The sequence below is a fragment of the Theobroma cacao genome, chromosome 5 (assembly GCF_053813885.1).
Source record: "Theobroma cacao isolate CCN51 chromosome 5, ASM5381388v1, whole genome shotgun sequence".
Classification (NCBI taxonomy): domain Eukaryota; kingdom Viridiplantae; phylum Streptophyta; class Magnoliopsida; order Malvales; family Malvaceae; genus Theobroma; species Theobroma cacao.
In genome coordinates this window covers 47,533,182-47,554,532 of record NC_142643.1, presented here as the reverse complement: position 1 = coordinate 47,554,532, position 21,351 = coordinate 47,533,182, and the positions used below count along the sequence as shown (strand labels likewise).

General features: G+C 30.6%; 1 protein-coding gene and 1 pseudogene across 1 annotated transcript; both read left to right on the top strand.

Annotated features, from left to right (window-relative positions):
- The first annotated feature begins 1,554 nt into the window (after positions 1 to 1,554).
- On the top strand, positions 1,555 to 2,711 carry LOC18600642 (agamous-like MADS-box protein AGL80). Its single transcript, XM_007031211.3, has one exon. It carries the CDS (start codon positions 1,943 to 1,945, stop codon positions 2,564 to 2,566), a length of 624 nt encoding a protein of 207 aa, XP_007031273.3. The 5' UTR covers positions 1,555 to 1,942; the 3' UTR covers positions 2,567 to 2,711.
- A 15,221-nt stretch (positions 2,712 to 17,932) lies between these two features.
- On the top strand, positions 17,933 to 19,088 carry LOC18600640 (agamous-like MADS-box protein AGL80 pseudogene; annotated as a pseudogene).
- The last annotated feature ends 2,263 nt before the right edge of the window (positions 19,089 to 21,351 follow it).

The window sequence follows — 21,351 nt, the reverse complement described above, 5'->3', positions numbered from 1 at the left end:
AGTGAATTATGGATAAGAAATTTTTTGGTCCAAAAAGAAAATAATTAGTTAAATATAAATTATTTTAATTTTCAATATGTATTGAATCCAAGCAGTTAGTGAATTATGAATAAGAAATTTTTTTATCCCAAAAGAAAATAATTAGTATAGAAGATAACCATATGTATTTTATAGACATAGAGTTAGTTAGTAATCGTTTTTCTTTTTGGAAAGATAATGAAATTTATTAAAATGTTGAGATATAAGTTTTTCAAATTATAACTAAAACTGGATAAAAGTAATGAAAAATCTGACAAGTAATAAGTATTACAAAATATAGAAAAATCTTTAGTGTAAGATACTTTTATTTTTGCTAACCCATTAGTCATAAAATCTACCTTACCAGTTTTTCTTTCCTATTGCTGGTAGTCTAACCTAGTCAAATTTCCCTTTGCTCATCAAAGTGTCCTTTTTAAAAAAAAAATTTCATTCAATTCATAACACTTCTTTTACTCTATTTTTTTGTTTTTGTCTTGTTTGAATTGTGTCTAAAGTTGTGATCAATAAGTTTTTATATAAACTTACAAGTGTCTATTCTTTAAGGAAACAATTTTTTCCTTAAAACACCTTTTTGTCTTAAACACAAGTTCTTCAAATTATAACCTAAACTGGATAAAAGTAATGAAAAACCTAACAAGTAAAAAGTATTACAAGACATAATCTTTGGACAATGTTGTTTTTTCAATAGTTACAAATGAAAAGATAACTTTTCATATGATAGATATAACTTTTAAATCAAAGTGTCTTTTCAATAATCACTTTATCAATAGACAATTTCTTATATGAAAAGATATAACCTTTTAATCGAATTGTATTTTCAATAATCACAATTTTTCACGTGAAAAGATATAACCTTTCATTTTGAAAATATACTAACAAGATGCACTTACCATTTAAACCAAAAAAAGATCCACCTCATATTCCTTAATATATTACACTAATTAATTTGCAAATATTATAACATGGTAATGTATATGCTATGTACTATATATGTATATCCAATGTTTTTCTTTATATATTATACTTGGGTTTCTCTTTTTCTTACTTTTTTTACATTTCAAATTTCCTTTTTACATTTTAAAATTAAAATTAAAAATTTATTTAAATAAGGGTAAAAAGAAAATAAAGTGAAAAGGTATTACCTATGAATTAATTCTTGTAACATACATTAATAATTTAACTTTCCCCTCAAACGTGCAACAAATGATGCTGCTAAGTTAGACGGAACTAACCAATCTTGTTTAAACTAATAATGGATCTCTAGTTTAACTCTTTGATACTAGTTACATTCTAGAATTGACTTATGAGATCAAAATTTTCTATTCATCACGTGCACACACACATAAATAAAATTAAAATACAAAAAATCAAATTAAACACACATAAGGCTAGTAAGGAACAATTAAACATTTGTTTGGTATGTACAATTGCTGTCTAAACAACATCTTTTTGCACTATGGGATTGACATTATAGATTTTCTTGTGCTTTCCTAATTATCAACCTTAAATGTGTTATCTGTAATTACCAAAATTAGTAATAAATAATCAAAAAATCATATGTGAATGAATGAATAAATAAGACCAAACGCATTCTCCAACAAGAGATGGTTATGATTCAATGCTTGATCCTATTATGGAAACAAGAATCATCATATCTTATGTTAAAGAAGCCAGTCCAGTCCCAACCAACTCATCTAATTGAATTTTGATGAAATTCAAGAGGTGCCTTGATAGCTTTTCCTTTCCTTTTAAGTCACCATTAATATGTCCAGCAAAGACCAACACCACTAGAATCTTGCAACAATAACAATGGAATCCCTTCATCTTTATATATAACATAGGCTTTTTGGGTAACAAGTGCATAGAGAGCTTTCAATTCCAATTCTTTGCTTTCCAGGCAACCATGACTAGAAAAAAGGTGCAGCTTGCCTACATCATCAATGATTCTGCAAGGAAAGCTGCCTTCAGGAAAAGAACGAAGGGTTTGTTGAAGAAGGCGAGCGAACTAAGTACCCTTTGTGGGATAGAAGCTTGTGTGATTATCTACAGTCCTTATAACGCTCAACCTGAGGTTTGGCCATCCTCTGCAGGAGCCCAACGCGTGCTCTCAGAGTTTAAGAAAATGCCTAAGATGGATCAAAGTCAGAAGATGATCAGCCAAGAGAATTTCCTTAGGCAAAGGATCGCAAAAGCAAACCAACAACTCAAGAGACAGTGCAGGGACAATCGCGAGAAGGAGATCACACAAGTCATGTTCCAATGCCTAGCTGAACAAGGGCTGGAGAATTTGAACATGATGGATTTGAATGACCTCGAGTGGTTGCTTGAGCAAAACCTGAAAGATATTGACAAGAGGATTGATATGCTTACCAAGGCATCTCATTCCCAAGGGTTTGCAACAACATCATCAACAACAATCGCAATGCCAGAAGTGATGCTGAAGAATGGAGAAAAGGTGCAAGCAGAGAGTCCAAATCGTGAGGTTAGCTTGGAAACAGTGCAAAGGCAACAGTTGATAAGGACCTGATGCACCCACCAGAGCACGTGGAACTTGGTTCGCTACTCCCATTTAGGGATAACAACCCCACTACTTTTTTCCCCTTAGAAAAAACAACTTTATGTATCATAGTTCCAGTGTCTATCTGCTTGTGTTAATTGTTATGTCTAAGAGATGTTCTTATTACATGTTTTTATGTTCTAATTTAAGTTATTTACATTTACTTTTCTTATTTACAATCACCCCTTGAATTTAATGTAACTAAATAGATTCCTTAGGTTTTAATCATCATGATTATTATCTTCATATCAATTGATATCATTGTACTCTCCATTTCTGATTTCTAGGATCCGATTATTAGACTATTCATGTAGACACATTTACATTGAAATTACATATTACTGTCAACTTTACAATCAAACTTGTACTGCATCCAGTACAAAAGAATAAAACAACTATCCTATTTGGATGTTAGGTGCTATTTCAATTTTGTTGTTTTCGTTGCAATGTGCAGGTATGGAACCCGTCCGCCTTTATTTGAAATGGAGTCACCACCAATATTTTTTTTATAAGGTATGCTTGGTCACTTATTAGATTCATTCTATTTGACGAGGTCTTAAGTTGATTTTAAGATTGTCTAAAACACAAAAACTTAATTTGTGAATTTTAAATTTAGGTTTGGGAGTACAGTTACGTATGAAAAATGGTTAGTACCCTCGCAACGGCCGTTTCACGAACAATGCCATTTAATCATATGTTATTCTATTTTGACTTTTATTTTTAATTTTATTCTTGTATTTCCTTAATCATTGTTTATTATTCTATTTTTTATTTTATTCGTGACCTAAAGTCCGCTATTCGATTTTATGGGTGCACATGATGCAATTATGGAATGCATGGCATAAATCTTGATAATATTAAATGAAAACCTTTTATTAAGAATATTTCTTGTATTCACCGTTATACTGGTGGGACCTAAGGATATATACTTTCTTACCTACGAAGTTACTTGTGAAAACTCGCTTTCGCAAGCTTATCAAGCTAATCCATCATCAAGATAATCATTTACGAGTAAAAACATTTTCATGTAATGCAAACCCTAATATAAGTAAAGATTGTTTATAAAGAACATTCTTCGAGCTCTCCTATCATATTGATGGGACTTAAAATATTCTTTCACTTAGGAATTTTCCAAGCAAACTTGCCTATGCAAGCTTCTCGAAAAGTCCCATCATCGGGCCTTAACTCATGTACAAAATATATCTAAATGAATGCAATGACAAATAAATAACATGATGGTGACATGCAATAAATTTTGATATAAATTGTCCTTGATACCATATTATTATTATTATTATTATTATTATTAATTTTATTAATATACTTTTTATCAATATTTTAAAGAAACATATATTTGGATTAAAATATTGAGATTTACGATTAAAACCTTCTCATCATATTAGTGGCGTTTAAATCATATCCCTCACCTAAAAAATTAACCCTAGATTACGACTTCTTACATCTTGGATAAAAATTCCATCATCAATTGAATTCAAGTAAAATATATTTAATTCATTTCATACTAATGACACTAATGCAACGCAACATTATAAAATGAAATGGACTTAAAATAAAAAGAAGTTGAAGAGACTCATTTTTAGTAGACTAAGCAAAAAAAAAAACAATTTTTATCACTATTGGGCCTTTATAGGCCTAGACCTTCATTGTTTTCTTTTATTGGGCCACTTGATCTGTTAGACCACAGGATGGACCACCAAATGAGCTGTGAGTTGGGTTTTTTTCACGGGTCGCGTGGTGGGCTTCCTTTTTGGATTGCATAATGAGCCTTCCTTATGGACTCCTCTTCCCTTTCTTTAGTAAGTTGTTCCCACAAGTCACTCAATGGGCTGTAGCTTTCTCTTTTCTTCCTTTTTTTTTTTTTTCCAAAAATTGAATGTGCTTGTTGGGAGTTAATCTCCGAACCTCCCAACAAGTCAACTGCAACTTTCCCATCGTGTTTCCCTTTTCTATTTTTCTTTTTCCCTTTTTTTTTTCTTTTTTATTTTTTATTTTTTATTTTCCTACAACTCTATTTTTTTTTATTTCCTTCTTTCTTTTCTTTTCTCTTTATTTTTTTCTTTTTTTGTTTATTTTAAAATAACTTAAGATGGTGCCATTTTGGAACGCTTCACATCAAAACCCTAATTATAAAAGCTTCATCTTCATTCACTCTCCTCATTTTTCTACCTCACTTTTTCTCTATAAGCGTATTTCTCTCCCCTTTTCTCTAAAAGAAATCCAACCACCTTCTCAGATACTAAACAATGGCTATTGTTGTTACTGCTATTGTCGATAATTGACAACAGCTTGCTGATGTAAAAAAAATTCTCTAAAATTTAACAAAAATCACTCTTTTCACCCTCTTTCCTTTGATCGAAATACTTTTCCCAAAAACTCAATCCATTTTCTCTATTTTGAAAACCTTTGGGTGATAATTTCAAATCCTCTAAGTGATAATTTTAAATCCTTCGAGTATAATCCTGAAATCCTTCAAATAACAATTTCAAATCCTTTGAGTATAATCTTGAAATCTTCTAAGTAAGATTTCTAAATATTTCAAGTATAATCTTGATATCCTCTGGGAACAATTTTCAAATCCTTCGAGTACAATTTTCAAAACCTTCGAGTAACCATCATCATATCTTCCGAGTAGCAATTTTGAAAACCTCCAAGTAATTAGCATCACGACTTCTTTTAAGTTTTATAGTCTCATTTAAATATAAAGAGCAAAACCTCTTTTCGCAAAACCTTTGGTTACCTTATTAAAACCTCTAGGTAATCACCATTAAATCCTCTAAGTAATTATTTTGATAAACTTCGGGTACATCTTTAAGACCTCCAAGCAACAATTATCAAATCCTTTAGGTAATCATTTTGAAAACCACCTAGAAATCACCTTCAAAAATACTTTTAAGTTATGTAGCCTCATTTAAAGATTAGGAGCAAAACTTTTCTTCATAAAACCTTTAGGTATATTATCAAAAATCTCCAAGTACAATATGAAAAACTTATGAGAATATCTTTAAAACCTCTGAGTATCTCTTCAAAACCTCTAGGTTTATTTTTAAAACCTCCAAGTACCACTTTCAAAACCATAATGGGTAACATTTTCCAAAATCCTTTAGTCAAAAAATAAAGAATCGAGCTTGTTATGAGATAAGACAAGTCTTGGTGGCCTTAAATTGCCTTTTCAAACAAAATTGTTGTCTATGTATCTTCGCACAATCCCTGATTCTCAAAAAACACGCAAAGATGGACAATTGTAAACACCTCATTTTGTCTAAGTCAATTTAAGATATTCTTTTTTATTTTTTATTTTATTTTATTTTGTTTCATTTATTCACATTTATTTATTAAACTTTGGGTCAAGTAGGGTGTGGGTCTAATTGAATTGGGTCATTTTAAGATTGGAGTCCAAAGACACTTTAGGTCCTATTCCATAATAGAGCTCTAGGCTTTTAAAGCCCAAAGCCTATTAAGCCCACAAAATCATAATAGCAAAAAAGAAAAAAAGAAGAAAAAGAAAAAAACAACAAAGAAAAAAAAGTTGTGGTAGCCCCTTGATAGATTGCTATGGTAGTTAGCTAGGCGGTTACTGCCTTGGTTGCCTAGAGCCACTTGTGGTTGCTTTTCAACCCACCTTAGCTTAGAAGCACTTGATCACCTTCTTTCATAAGTCCTAGAAAATCGAGGAATAGGTTCCATGAGAACCATCAAAAATCACAAAGACATGAGGATGAAAAGGGATCCACAACCAACAAAAGAAATCTTTCAAGCCAAATATACGGTCAACAAAAAAAATCAAACACCTAAATTTTGTTTTCCTTTGACAACTCAAACCCAGAAAGAACTATTGAAAACCTAAATAACCATGCAACCCTAAAACAATACCTTTTTTTTAAAGCAACCTATCACCACAAAGGAAGAAAAAAAAAAGCAAAACACAAGAAAAAAAAATGTATTGCTATTTTGAAAGTTATTTTTTCTACTCTTTTTAGGTTTGGGATTTTGTAACTCTAGAAAAGTGAGTTGAGCTTTTGGGAAAAGTATTATGATCAAAGGAAAGAGGGTGAAGAAAGTGATTTTTGTTGAATTTTGATAAATTTTCCAACAATGGCCAGTAACAGTAAACAATCGGTGACAACGACGATGACAATGGCCATTGGTCGATTTTTGGAGAGGGTGACCGGATTTTTTTTAGAAAAAGAGGGAGAAAATGACAAATAGAGAAAAAAAAAGTTGAAGGAAATAAGGGTGGGGAGAGAAAAAAAAGTTTAAATAATTAAGGTTAAGTAAGAAATGACACCAAAATGGTGCTGTTTAAAGAAAGTGAGAGAGGAAAAAAAAGGGAGTGGAAAAAAAGGAGAGAGAAGTAGAAAAAAAAAGAAAAAAAATATAATAGGCAAGGACAAGAAAAAAGAAAGAAAGAAGAAAATAAAAAAAAAGAAAGGCTTGTGTGTAATGGTAAGGGCCTTGGTGTGTTTGTTGGTGGTCTCAAGTTTGAACCTCATGAAGCACACTTATTTCTGGAGAGAAGAAAGAAGTTAGGGCCCAAACCCATGGAGGCCCAATAGTGATGAAAATAGTGGACTCTTGCCTAGTCTACTAAAGGTAAGTCTCTTGGGCTTCTTTTTATTTTAAATCCATTTCATTTTATAATGTTTTATTAGTCTAGCTAGCATGAAATTAATGAATTAAATGTATTTTACTTGAATTAAGCCAATGATGGGATTTTCACTTGAAATGTAAAGAGTCACAATTTCAAGTTAATTTCCTAGTTAAAGAATTTGATTAGGACTCCACCAGAATGATGGAAGGGTTTTAATTTTATGTTTCAATATTTCTTAATGCAGGCGATTGTATTTTAAGTAAATAAAAATTTTTAGAATAAAAAATATGACTATTTAGAAGAGGTTAAAAATTATAAAATTATTGAAAGTAAAAGAATAATAATAAAGTTTTATTATAAAATGAATATATAAAAAACAATTAATAAATGTTTTGCTCATTATGTATCAACAATATTCATTCATGAATTGCAATTATTTTGGATGTATACTTTTGCGAATGAGTGGAAACCCCAATGATGGGACTTTTCAAAAAGGTTGCGAAGGTGAGTTCGCTTGAAAAATTTCCTAAGTAAAAGAATATCTTCAGAGTCTTTTTAGTACGATGGGAAAGTTCAGAGAATGTTCTTAATAAAAAATCTCTACTTGTATTAAGGTTTGCATTACATAAAAATAATTTTACTTGCAAATAATTACTCCAATGGTAAGATTTGCTTGATGAGCTTGTGAAGGTAAGTTTTATTGAGTAATTCCCTAGGTGAGGGAGTATCCTTGACAACATAAGGTTTTCATTGGACATTTTATCAAGATTTATATTATGCATTTCATAATTGCATTACATCCACATTATACAAATAAATCGAATAATGGACTTTAGGTCGTAAATAAAACCAAAAATAAAAAAATCAATCAATAAATTATGATTAAGGAAAGTAGGATAAAAATCAAGAATTAAGACCAAGTAAGGATAACGCATGATTAATTGGCACCATTTTTTAAACGAGCGTTATAAGGTGTTAATACTTTTCTCATACATAACTGTACTGCCAAACCTTAACACTATTTCGTAGACCATAGTCTATTTTGTTAAAATGAACTTAGGTTAAGTTTAAGTAACATTTTAAAGAAATAGACTCAAATAAGTGGTTAATTGCACCTCGACAAAAAAGATTTATAACGACTCTATTTCACATGAAGTGGTTTGGATCTCATACTTGTACGTGTTGAAAGTTTGATGACTCTGACGTGAAATGAAGTCACCACCAATTTTTTTTATAAGGTGTGATTGGCCACCTATTAGATTCATTTTATTTGACGAAATCCTAAATTGATTTTAAGATTATCTAAAGAAAATAACTTAGTCTGCGAATTTTAAATTTGGGTTCAGGAGTATGATTATGCCTGATAAAGAATTAGCATCCCTCTAATGCCCGTTCCACGAACAATACTATTTAATCATATATTATCTTATTTTAACCTTAATTTTTAATTTATTCTTGTATTTTCTTAATCATTATTTATTATTCTATTTTTTATTTTATTTGTGACTTAAAGTCCATTATTCGATTTTATGGGTGAATATGATACAATTATGGAATGCATGGCATAAATCTTGATAATGTCAAATGAAAATCTTTTATTAAGAATATTTCTTAAATTCGTCCATCATACTAATAGGACCTGGGAATACTCTCCCACCAAGCGAATTGCTCGAGGAAACTCACTTTCACAAGCTTATCAAGCAAATCCCATCATTAAAGTAATTATTTGCAAGTAAAAACATTTTCATGTAATGCAAACTCTAACAGAAGTAATGATTATTTTATTAAGAACATTATTTGAACTTTCCCATGGAATTAGTGGAACTTGAGCCTTCATAGGCTCAAACTTTCCTTTTTTTTCCTTTGTTTTACTTGGCCACTTGATCTGTTGGCCAACAAACAAGCTGTAAGTTAAGCTTTTCTTCACAAGTCGGGTGGTGGGCTTCTTTTTGGGACTGCACGATAGGCTTTCCTTATGGACTCCTTCTCCTATTTTTTAATAGACCATTCCCACAAGCCACCCAATGGGCTACAACTTTCTCATCTCTTTCTTTTTTTTTCTCCAAAACTTGAATGTTTTTATTGAGAGTCAAACTCTATAACCCCCAACAATTCAACTACAAACTTTGCCGTGTCTCCTTCTTCTTGTTTTTCTCCTTTCTTTCTTTCTTTCTTTTTTATGTTTTTTTTTTCTTTCCCACTTCTCTCTTGTTTTCTTTTTTCCTTTTTTCTTTTCTTTTCTCTTTCTTTCTTAATTCTATTTTTTATTTTGAAATAACTTAAGACGGTGACATTTTGGCACCCTTCACATTAAAACCTTTATTATAAAAGTTTCATGTTCATCCCCTTTTCTCATTTTTCTACCTCACTTTCTTTCTCTAAGCTCATTCTCTCACCATTTCTTTAAAAGAAATCCAACTACCTTTCGTACATATCGACCAATGGCCATCGTTGCCACCATTACCACTTATCAACGTCGAAAATTTCTCCAAAATTCAACAATAATACTCTCTTTACACTCTTTCCTTTGATTGAAATATTGTCCTAAAATCCCAAGCACAAAAAGAGTAGAAAAAATAACTTTCTAAATAGCAACATGCTTTTCTTTCTTGTTGTCTTTTATTTTTTTCATTCTTTGTTACCATAAGTTGCTTTAAAAAAAAACAAGGTTTTGTTTTGGGGTTGCACGATTGTTTGGGTTTCAAAAGCTCTTTTTGGGTTTCGGTTGCCAAAAGAAAACAAACTTTATGTGTTTGATTTTTTTTTTGTCGACCATATATTTAGCCTAAAAGATTTTTTTTTATTGGTTGTGGATCCCTCTTCATCCTTTTGTTTTTGTAATTTTTGAGGTTTTAATAGAACCAATGTCCAAATTTTCTAAGATCTATGGAAAAGGGTGATCAAGTGCTTCTGGACTAAGGTGGGCTAAGAGGCAACCACGGGTGGCTTTAGGCAATAGAGACGAAAGCTACCTGGTTAATTGCCATGGCAGTCTGTTGGCCGCCACAACTTTTATTTCTTTTTTTTTTCTTTTTTCCTATTATGATCTTGTGGGCCTAGTAGGTTTGAGGCTTTAAAAGCCTCAAGGTCTAATGTGGAATTGAACTTAAGTTGTCTTTGGACTCTAATTTTAAAAAGATCCAATCCAATTAAACTCACACCTAACTTGACCCAACGTTAAATAAATAAAAGCTAATAAATGAAACAAAATAAAAATTAAAAAAAGAATGTCTTGAATTGACTTGGACAAAATAGGGTGTCTTTCGTTTTTTTATGGTTTTGGTTGTTTCTTTCCTGTATTGAGTGTTGTTTTAGTTATCTTCTTATGTTGTGCTATTGTAAGCTTTAATATGATCTCCTTCGTTTGATTATATTTTGTATCAATCATTGATATTCAATAAAATTGTTTCTGATTCAGGAAAAAAGAATAAGAAGAAGATGTTAGTCAAATCAACATGAATGTAAATTATTGATTGTTTGTATTGCTTGTTTCAAATCAAAATTGTTAATTTTTTTCAAGTTTGAGAAATATAAAAATTAAAAAAAGTTATTAATTTAAAGTTTTCAAATGATGAAAGAATACAAACTAAAATAAAATTGAACAAAATAGCTCAATTTAAAAGTCTATTGTAACAAAAACCTTATCTACCTACACATTGCATACACAAAAATAAATTGTCGGTGTAAATTAAGAAGAGCAAAATATGTTTTAATTAACAAAATCCCATCCTTTACCATTTTAGCCAAAAAATTACACCACCTTGCATTCCTTATTAATATATTAGATTAATTAAGGTGCAAATGTTTCTGGTTGATCTTTGTTTTTTTATTCTTTTGTTTTTGGTATTCTTTGTTCCTTGTTCTTGTTCTCAAGGTTGAGTTTTTGTCTTTTCTTTTCTAATTTGTTGTTTTTGTCCTTTGTACGCTTAGTGGAACCTTTTCTTTGGCTCTATTTTTTGTTCATCAATAAAATACCATTACAAAAAATATATGTGCTACATACAAGTTATGTATTTTTGAATGTTTCAAAATTATATCATTTTTTCACCCTTTTTTTAAACTTTTTTTACATTTTAAACTTACTTTTTACTTTTAAATTAAAAATAATAATTTATTTAAATGGGGATCAAAAGAAAATAAAGTAAAAAAAAATCTATAAATTAATTCTTATATGATGTTATATATTAATAATTCAACTTTCTCCTCGAGGTGCGCAAATAATGTTTCTAAATAAGACGAAACCAATCAATCTTTTTTAAACTAATGATGGAACTCTAGTTTAACTCTTTAATACTAGATCAAAGTTTTTTACATGTCGTGCACACACACACACACACACACATCAAATTAAACATTTGTTTGGCATGCATTTATGTTTAAACCTTGGGTTAGGTTGACCAATTCGCTTCACGGTGAGCACTGGTTGACTCAACATGAAAAAACTTACCAAGTTCAACCATAGTAAGGATTAACAAACTGATAGCTTTTTTTTATTCTATGAATGGTGGTGCATGTCTCACAACACGTGATTTCAGTCTAAAACAACCGTGGGTTGTGTATGCAATAGTAACCCATCAACAGCCCATGTGTATGCAAGTAGCCTAGACAGCTTAAACCGCTAGGTAGGCCAATAGTCTACAACCACATAGACCAAATATCCCAACAACCCAACAACCTAGATAGCCTAAGCAATCTGGGTAGTCTAACAGCCTAGCAAGCTTTTGACATGAGGTGTAGCTTACATATGCAAGGCGTAATAGTCTGCACACATCTAGGAGTTTGTTTTGAATTGGACTTTTGTAAATGTTGATATATCTTAATGTAAATTTGAATAGATTTGCATAAATTTGGTTGGATTTGTTTAGATTTGATTAGGATTTTGATTTAAATCTGAATATCCTTTTCAAATTGATATCTTATATTTTAACCTAATCATAATAACACACTTAAAAAATATAAAGTTTCCATTTCTCTAATAAAAATACAAGGCGTATGCTTGGTTTGTGAAATCGAATATAGGAAGAATAGAATTATTATTCTGTAATAATGAAATAAAGTAGGAATAGTTATTATGTAATTTAGGTCATGAAATGGAATATGATAAGAATGGCTATTATAACTTATTTTAATGTTTGATTGGTAAAAGTAGCTTTGAAATAGCAAAGAAATAGGTGATAAAAAAATAAAAATGTCTTTTGTTATAACATTTGATTTTTAATTTAAAATATTTATTTTTAATAATCTATTAAAAATATTATTAAATTATTATTTAAAATTTAATATGGGTTTAGGGATTAGAATATTAATAATTTATATTTCACTTAAAATTTTAATAATTTATAATTAAAATGTTATTATTATTATTTTATTCTTTATTTATAAAAATATTAAAATTTTATAATTAAAATTGTTATTTAATTTTTAAATTTAAATATTAATTTTTATAATTTATATTAAAATTTTAATTTAAAGAGAGGAGAAAGGGAAATGGGTTAAGAGAGAAAGAAAATGTGAAAAGAAACAAATTACATCTTATATAAAGGGTAATTTTTAAAATTGATGAAAAATAATTTTGTATAGTAGTATTCTTTGTCTATTCCCTAAGTGTGGAATAGGCATTACCAAATAGCCATTATCAAAGGAGACTTTGGTAATGGCTATTTAGGTTTCTAAAAGAATGACCATTCCATGAACTAAATGCAAGAATAGTTAGGTAATAAGAATACTAGGGAATGACTATTCCATTCTCCCAACCATACACATTGTAAGGGATTGACATTATAGATCTTCTTATTCTTTCCTAATTACTAGACTTAAATGTGTTATTTATAATTACCAAAATTAGCAATAAAAAAAACAAAATACCAAATATGTAGGAATGAATGAATAAGATAGCAAAACATTCTTCTACAAGAAATAATTATGATTCAATGCTAGATCTTATCATTGAAACAAAAATCATCATGTCTTACGTAAGAAAAGCAAGACCAGTCCCAATTCATCCAATTGAATTTTGTTTGTTACATTATAGCTTTGATATCCTCAGACAGCTCAGACAGAGATCTCTTCATATCCTTTACAGCTAAAATTGCATTACTTTGAGCACATTTTCACTTCTTCCATATAGATATTTCAATGTTTTCGTCAATCCACTTTAAATAAAAGACTAGATTTGTATTTTTTTGGTGAAATCTAAGGGGCGCCTTGATAGTTTTTTCATCCTTTTAAGTCACTATTAATATATACAACAAGGACCAACATCACTATAATCTTGCAATAATAACAATGGAATCCCATCATCTTTATATATAGCATAGGCTATTTGGGTAATTATTTACGGGTGAAAACATTTTCATGTAATGCAAACTCTAATAGAAGTAGTGATTTTTTTATTAAGAACATTATTTGAACCTTCCCATCGCATTAGTGGAACTTAAGCCTCCATAGGCTCAAACCTTCATTTTTTTCCTTTTTTTTACTTGGCCACTTGATCTGCTAGCTACCAAACAGGTTGTAAATTTGGTTTTTCTTCACAAGTTGGGTGGTAGGCTTCCCTTTGGAATCGTACGGTAGGCTTTCCTTATGGACTCTTTCTCGTTTTTTTAATAGAGCATTCCCATAAGCCACCCAATGGGTTGTAGCTTCCTCATCTCTTCCTTTTTTCTCCAAAAATTGAATGTTTTTATTGAGAGTCAAACTCTAGAACCCCTAACAAGTCAACTATATCTTTGCCACTGTGTCTCTTTTTTCTTGTTTTTCTTCTATCTTTCTTTCTTTCTTTTTTTCTTACTTTTCTCGCTTCTCTATTCTTTTTTTTCCTTTTTTTTATTTTGAAATAACTTAAAACGGTTCCATTTTGGCACCCTTCATATCAAAACCTTAATTATAAAAGCTTCATTTTCATCCCCTCTCCTCATTTTTCAAACTCACTTTCTCTCTCTAAACCCATTCTCTCACCCTTTTTTTAAAAGAAATCCAACCACTCTCTGTAGATATCGACCAATGGCCATCGTTGCCACCATTGCCACTTATTGAAGTCAAAAAATTTTCCAAATTCAACAATAATACTCTCTTCACACTCTTTTCTTTGATCGAAATATTTTCTCAAAATCCTGATCCCAAAAAGAGTAGAAAAAAATAACTTTCTAAATAGCAACATGCTTTTATTTTTTGTTGTCTTCTATTTTTTTCTTTCTTTGTGACTATAAGTTGTTTTATAAAAAAATAAGGTTTTGTTTTGGGGTTGCACGGTTGTTTGGGTTCCAAAAGCTCTTTTTGGGTTTCGGCTGTTAAAAGAAAACAAACTTTATATGTTTTATTTTTTTTATTGGTCATATATTTAGCCTGAAAGATTTCTTTTGTTGGTTGTGGATCCCCCTTCATCTTTTTGTTTTTGTAATTTTGGGGGATTCTAATAGAACCAATGTCATAATTTTCTTGGATTTATGGATAAGGGTGATCAAGTGCTTTTAAGCTAGGGTGGGCTAAGAGGCAACCACGGGTGGCTTTAGGCAACAGAGACGAAAGTTGCCTAGCTAATTGCCATGGCAATCTATTGGCCACCACAACTTTTTGTTCTTTTCTTTCTTTTTTTTTTCCTTTTTTTCTTTTTTCTTATTATGATCTTGTGAGCCTTGTAGGCTTCGGGCTTTAAAAGCCTCAAAGACTAATGTGGAATTGAATTTAAGTTGTCTTTGGACTCCAATTTTAAAAGGACTCAATCTAATTAGACTCACACCTAACTTGACCCAATGTTAAATAAATAAAAGCTAATAAATGAAACAAAATAAAAATTAAATAAAATAAAAAATAAAAAGGGAATGTCTTGAATTGACTTGGAAAAAATAGGGTGTTTTTCGTTTCTTATGGTTTTTGTTGTTTCTTTCTTGTATTAGGTGTTGTTTTAGTTATCTTCTTATGTTATGCTATTATAAGCTTTCATATGATCTCCTTCAGTTGATTAGATTTTGTTTCAATCATTGATATTCAATAAAATTGTTTCTGATTCAGGAAAAAAAATAGAAGATTTTAGCTAAATCAACATGAAATGTAAATTATTGATCATTCGTATTGCTTGTTTCAAAAAAAGATTATTAACTTTTTTCAAGTTTGAGAAATATAAAAATAAAAAAAAAGTTATTAATTTAAAGCTTTCAAATGATGAAAGAATACAAACCAAAATAAAATTGAACAAAACAGCTCAATTTAAAAGTCTATTGTAACAAAAACCTTGTCTACCTACACATTGCATACACAAAAATAAATTGTCAGTGTAAATTAAGAAGAGCAAAATATGTTTCAATTAACAAAATCTCATCCTTTTACCGTTTTAACCAAAAAATACACCATCTTACATTCCTTATTAATATATTAGATTAATTAAGGTGCAAATGTTTCTAGTTTATTTTTATTTCTTTATTTTTTTGTTTTTGGTATTCTCTATGCCTTGTTCTTGTTCTCAAAGTTGAGTTTTGTCTTTTCTTTTCTAATTTGTTGTTTTTGTCCTTTGTACGTTTAGTGGAACCTTTTCCTCGGCTCTATTTTTTGTTCATCAATAGAATGCCATTAAATGTATATATATATGCTACGTACAATTTATGTATTTTTGAATGTTTCAAAATTATATCATTTTTTTTCCTTTTTTTTAATTTTTTTTACATTTTAAACTTACTTTTTACTTTTTAAATTAAAAATAATAATTTATTTAAATGGAGATCAAAAGAAAACAAAGTAAAAAAAATCTATAAATTAATTCATATATGATGTTATATATTAATAATTCAACTTTCCCCTCGAGGTGCGCAAATAATGTTTCTAAATAAGAAGGAACCAATCAATTTTTTTTAAACTAATGATGGAACTCAAGTTTAACTCTTTAATACTAGATCAAAGTTTTCTACATGTTGTGTGCATACACACACATCAAATTGAACATTTGTTTGGCATGCATAATTTATGTTTAGACCTTGGGTGACCAATCCGCTTCACGGTGAGAACCAATTGACTCAACACGAAAAAATTTATCAAGTTCAGCTATAGTAAGGATTGACAGACTGAGAGCTTTTTTTTTATTCTATGGATGGTGGTGCATGTGTCACAACACGTGATTTCAGTCCAAAACAAACCGTGGGTTGTGCATGCACTAATAACCCATTAGCAGCCCATGTGTACGTAAGAAGCCTAGACAGCTTAAACCGCTAGGCAAGCCAATAGTCTACAACCACATAGACCAAATATCCCAACAACCCAACACCCTAGACAACCTAAGCAATCCACGTAGTCTAACAGCCTAGCAAGCTCTCGACATGAGGTCTAAGTTACATACTCTAGGAGTAATAGTATGCACACATCTAGGAGTTTGTTTTGAATTGGACTTTTGTAAATGTTGATATATTTGAATGTAAATTTGAATAGATTTGCATAGATTTGGTTGGATTTGATTAGATTTGATTAGGATTTTGATTTAAATTTGAATATCCTTTTCAAATTGATATCTTATATTTTAACCTAATCATAATAACACACTTGAGAAATATAAAGTTTTCATTTCTCTAATAAAAATACAAGATGTATGCTTGGTTTGTGAAATCAAATATAGGAGGAATAGAATTATTATTCTGTAAGAATGAAATAAGGTAGGAATAGTTATTAAATAATTTGAGTCATGAAATGGAATATGATAGGAATGACTATTATAACTTATTTTAATGTTTGGTTGGTAAAAGTAGCTTTGAAATAACAAAGAAATAGGTGATAAAAACAAAAATGTCATTTTTTATAACATTTGATTTTTAATTTAAAATATTTCTTGTTAATAATCTATTAAAAATATTATTAAATTATTATTTAAAATTTAATATGGGTTTAGGGATTAGAATATTAATAATTTATATTTCACTTAAAATATTAATAATTAATAATTAAAATGTATTATTATTATTATTTTATTCTTTATTTATAAAAATATTAAAATTTTATAATTGAAATTGTTATTTAATTTTTAAATTTAAATATTAATTTATATAATTATATTAAAATTTTAATTTAAAGAAAGGGGAAAGGGAGATGGGTAGAGAGAGAAAGAAAATGTGAAAATAAACAAATTACATCTTATATAAAGGGTAATTTTTAAAATTAATGAAAAGCAATTTTGTACAGTAGTATTTTTTGTCTATTCCCTAAGTGTGGAATAATGCCAAATAGTCATTATCAAAGGAGACTTTGGTAATGGCTATTCAAGTTTCTTAAGGAATGACCATTCCATAAACCAAATGCAAGAATTGCTAAGTAATAAGAATAGTGGGGAATGACTATTCTATTCTCCCAACCAAACACATTGTAAGGGATTGACATTAGATCTTCTTATTCTTTCCTAATTACTAGACTTAAATGTGTTATCTATAATTACCAAAATTAGCAATAAAAAAAAACAAAATACCAAATATGTAGGAATGAATGAATAAGATAGCAAAACATTCTTCTACAAGAAACAATTATGATTCAATGCTAGATCTTATCATTGAAACAAGAATCGTCATGTCTTACGTAAGAAAAGCCAAACCAATCCCAATTCATCCAATTGAATTTTGTTTGTTACATTACAACTTTGATATCCTCCGACAGATCTCTTCATATCCTTTACAGCTAAAATTGCGTTACTTTGAGCACATTTTCACTCCTTCCATATAGATATTTCAATGTTTTCATCAATCCACTTCAAATAAAAGACTAGATTTGTATTTTTTTTTGTGAAATCTAAGGGGCGCCCTGATAGCTTTTCCATTCCTTTTGAGTCACCATTAATATGTACAACAAGGACCAACACCACTATAATCTTGCAATAATAACAATGGAATCCCATCATCTCTATATATAGCATAGGCTATTTGGGTAACAAGTGCATAGAAAGTTTTCAATTCCAATTCTTTGTTTTCTAGGTAGCCATGACTAGAAAGAAGGTGAAGCTTGCCTACATCACCAATGATTCTGCAAGGAAAGCTACCTTCAAGAAAAGAAAGAAGGGTCTGTTGAAGAAGGTGAACGAACTGAGTACCCTTTGTGGGATAGAAGCTTGCGCGATTATCTACAGTCCATATGATGCTCAACCTGAGGTTTGGCCATCCCCTGCTGGAGCCCAACGCGTGCTTTCGGAGTTTAAGAAGATGCCTGAGATGGAACAAAGCAAGAAGATGGTGAGCCAAGAGAGTTTCCTTAGGCAAAGGATTGCAAAAGCCAATGAACAACTCAAGAGACAATGCAGGGACAATCGCGAGAAGGAGATCACACAAGTCATGTTCCAATGTTTGGTTGGAAAAGGGTTGCAGAATTTGAACATGATGGATTTGAATGACCTCGGGTGGTTGCTCGAGCAAAACTTGAAGGATATTGACAAGAGGATTGATACGCTTAACAAGGCGTCTCATTCTCGAGGGTCCGCAACAGCATCATCAGGAACAACAATGGCAACGCTAGATGCAAGGCTGAAAAATGGAGAGAAGGTGCAGGCAGAGAGTTCAGATCGTGAAGTGAGCATGGAAACAGCGCAGAGACAACAGTGGATCAAGGACCTGATGCATCCACCAGAGCACGTGGGACTTGGTTCGGTGCTCCCATTCGGGGATAACAACCCCACTGCTCTTTGGTCTAATGCTTTTTTCCCTTAGGAAAAACAACTGTGTATCACAGATCCAATGCCTAGTTGTGTGCTTGTGTTATATCTAAGAGATCTTCTTATTGCATGTTTTTATGTTCTAGTTTAAGTTATTTACATTTTCTTTTCTTGTTCACAATCACCCCTTGAATCCAATGTACCTAAATAAATTCCTTAGGATTCAAACATTATGATTGTTATCTTCACATTAATTGATATTATTATTCTCTTCATTTCATATTTCTAGTATCCGATTATTAGATTGTTCATGTAAGCACATTTGCAAAGAAATTACATATTAATTTTAGCTTTACAATCAAAACTTGCACTGCATCCACTGCAAAAGAAAAAAACAAAATCAAATCACACATCCTGACTTTTAAATTGCTGCATACAACTATCCTCTTTAGGTGTTGGGTGTTGTTCCAACTCTTGTTTCTTATGGTTTTTTTTTTTTGTATATATAATTGGGGAAAAGGAATTCAAACCTTACTCTTTAAGTAGGAAATCATCCACCAACCAATTACTCAAATGCTCAGGTGCTTCTTATGGTTTTTATTGTTAGGTGTTGTTTCAGTTCTCTTCTTATGGTGTGTTGTAAGCTTCAATTTGATCTCCTTTTGTCGATCAAATTTTGCATCAGTCATTGATATTCAATAAAATTGTTTCTAATTCAGTCAAAAAAAAAAAAAAAGAGGAAAAAGATAAAAGCCAAATCAACATAAAATGTAAATCAGTGATGGTAAGGCCCTTCAATTTTATTCTTTTATATAAACACGAGCAATATATATAGGCTTATCAAAATCATTTTATCGCATATCTTTCTTCAATTATTCAAAGAGATGATATATTAAATTAAACATATTCAGCACATCAAGGAAAATTAATCTTTGCAAACCATTTGCAGCACATCAGAAAAATTTACAGACCTTCCCCTTAGTATGCAGTACAGCATCAAATATATATTAGCCATTTGCTTGAATATAAATCCAAGAGAATTATATTTCATCACGCAAAGACAACAAGGGCTTTAGAATTACTTACATATTTGGTTAAAAGTTAAGTATGTTATAAATTCAAATTATTCATTCTGGGATACAAAAAGAGGAGTTAACATCATGAATAAATAATTGGATGAAGAATTGGTTCCTACAGTTTGGTTTTGTTTACTTATGCGTAATTATTTTTAGATTTGGTGAAGATTTTGTTCAATGATATTACTAATGGGATGCTGATTGTGTATAAACTTAATCCATATGGATCAATGGATTAAATTTCTAAGGTTGGCAATTTATTGCCATTTAATTCTAGCCAAGGCTGTAACAAACCAAGATTCATTTTTTGGTGATTATATATCCAGATATTTCCTGTTGATACTCTTAATATGAATGTTTTGAAAGCATATTACTGAAGATGTTGGTCATATATAGCAGCTTGGTCATGATACGATACTTACCATTTAATTCAACACCAGACGGTATGAAACCAAGATTTGTTTCTTTGCGGTTATCTAAATAGTTTTCTGTTGTGCCTTGTATACATGAATGTTGGAAAATAGGTTAATGAATACGATGCTGATCATATTGCAGCTTGATGATGATTGAATTTCCAAGTTATGCAATACTTACCATCTAATTCTATAGCCCAGAGTCCACAGAATAAATCATTTCATGGTCATTACTAACCAAATCCATTCCTTGAAGTGTGACAGATCACGGGCCGGGGTTTGAAATAGTAACTCTGCACAATGTGTGGTGTGATAGTGATTACTGATAAATCATATCTGTGGTGATTGAAACCAAATGATTAAGACTCCTAAGATTTCCGGACGGAATCTATTTGGCCTAGTGCAGATATTTGTAAGACAGATATACTAATTAGAAAAGAAAAAGAGAGGCTTTGCTTCTTCTGACCAAATTATACGTGCTTCCTCCGCTAAGTGTAAAAGCAGCTGCGAATGGAAAATCTACTGTGCCTAACTTAGGTCGAAAAGGGGTTTAAATAATTATTCAGATACCAATTCAGTTCAAATGTAGGGAACACAGGGAAGGCATTATATGGTATAAGACTGGTCAAAATTCATGCTCTTGACCTGGATTCTGGTTCCAAGTTTTGAAGCCCACCATAGTGGGCTTGACTTCGACATTTGAATCTCCTCCTTTATACTTAGCAGTGAAGGAAGGGAAGGGAAGGGAAGCTTCCTTTCTATCTCCATTTGCTTGGCTTTTTGTTTTCTTTGTGGATCTTCAAGCCTTTACCCTTTTCATAGTTTGTAGAACCATTATCAATGTACCATATGAATCCAAAGTATTCTTCTTTTGCAACCATTATAATTCAACTGTTATGAGAGAATCAACTGGCTTTGAAAATTTGACTCTCCTCCCATTTACTTTGAGCTGTGAAAGGGAGGTAAGTTTTTACTAATTTATTATTCCCAATTGCTTGCCTTCTCTGGTCTCTTAATCCCAGTTCCATCTTGACTCTAGTCTTTTGTTA

Bases quoted from the DNA above. Each gene is read 5' to 3' on its own strand.
- LOC18600642 (XM_007031211.3), top strand. From the start codon at position 1,943: ATGACTAGAAAAAAGGTGCAGCTTGCCTACATCATCAATGATTCTGCA.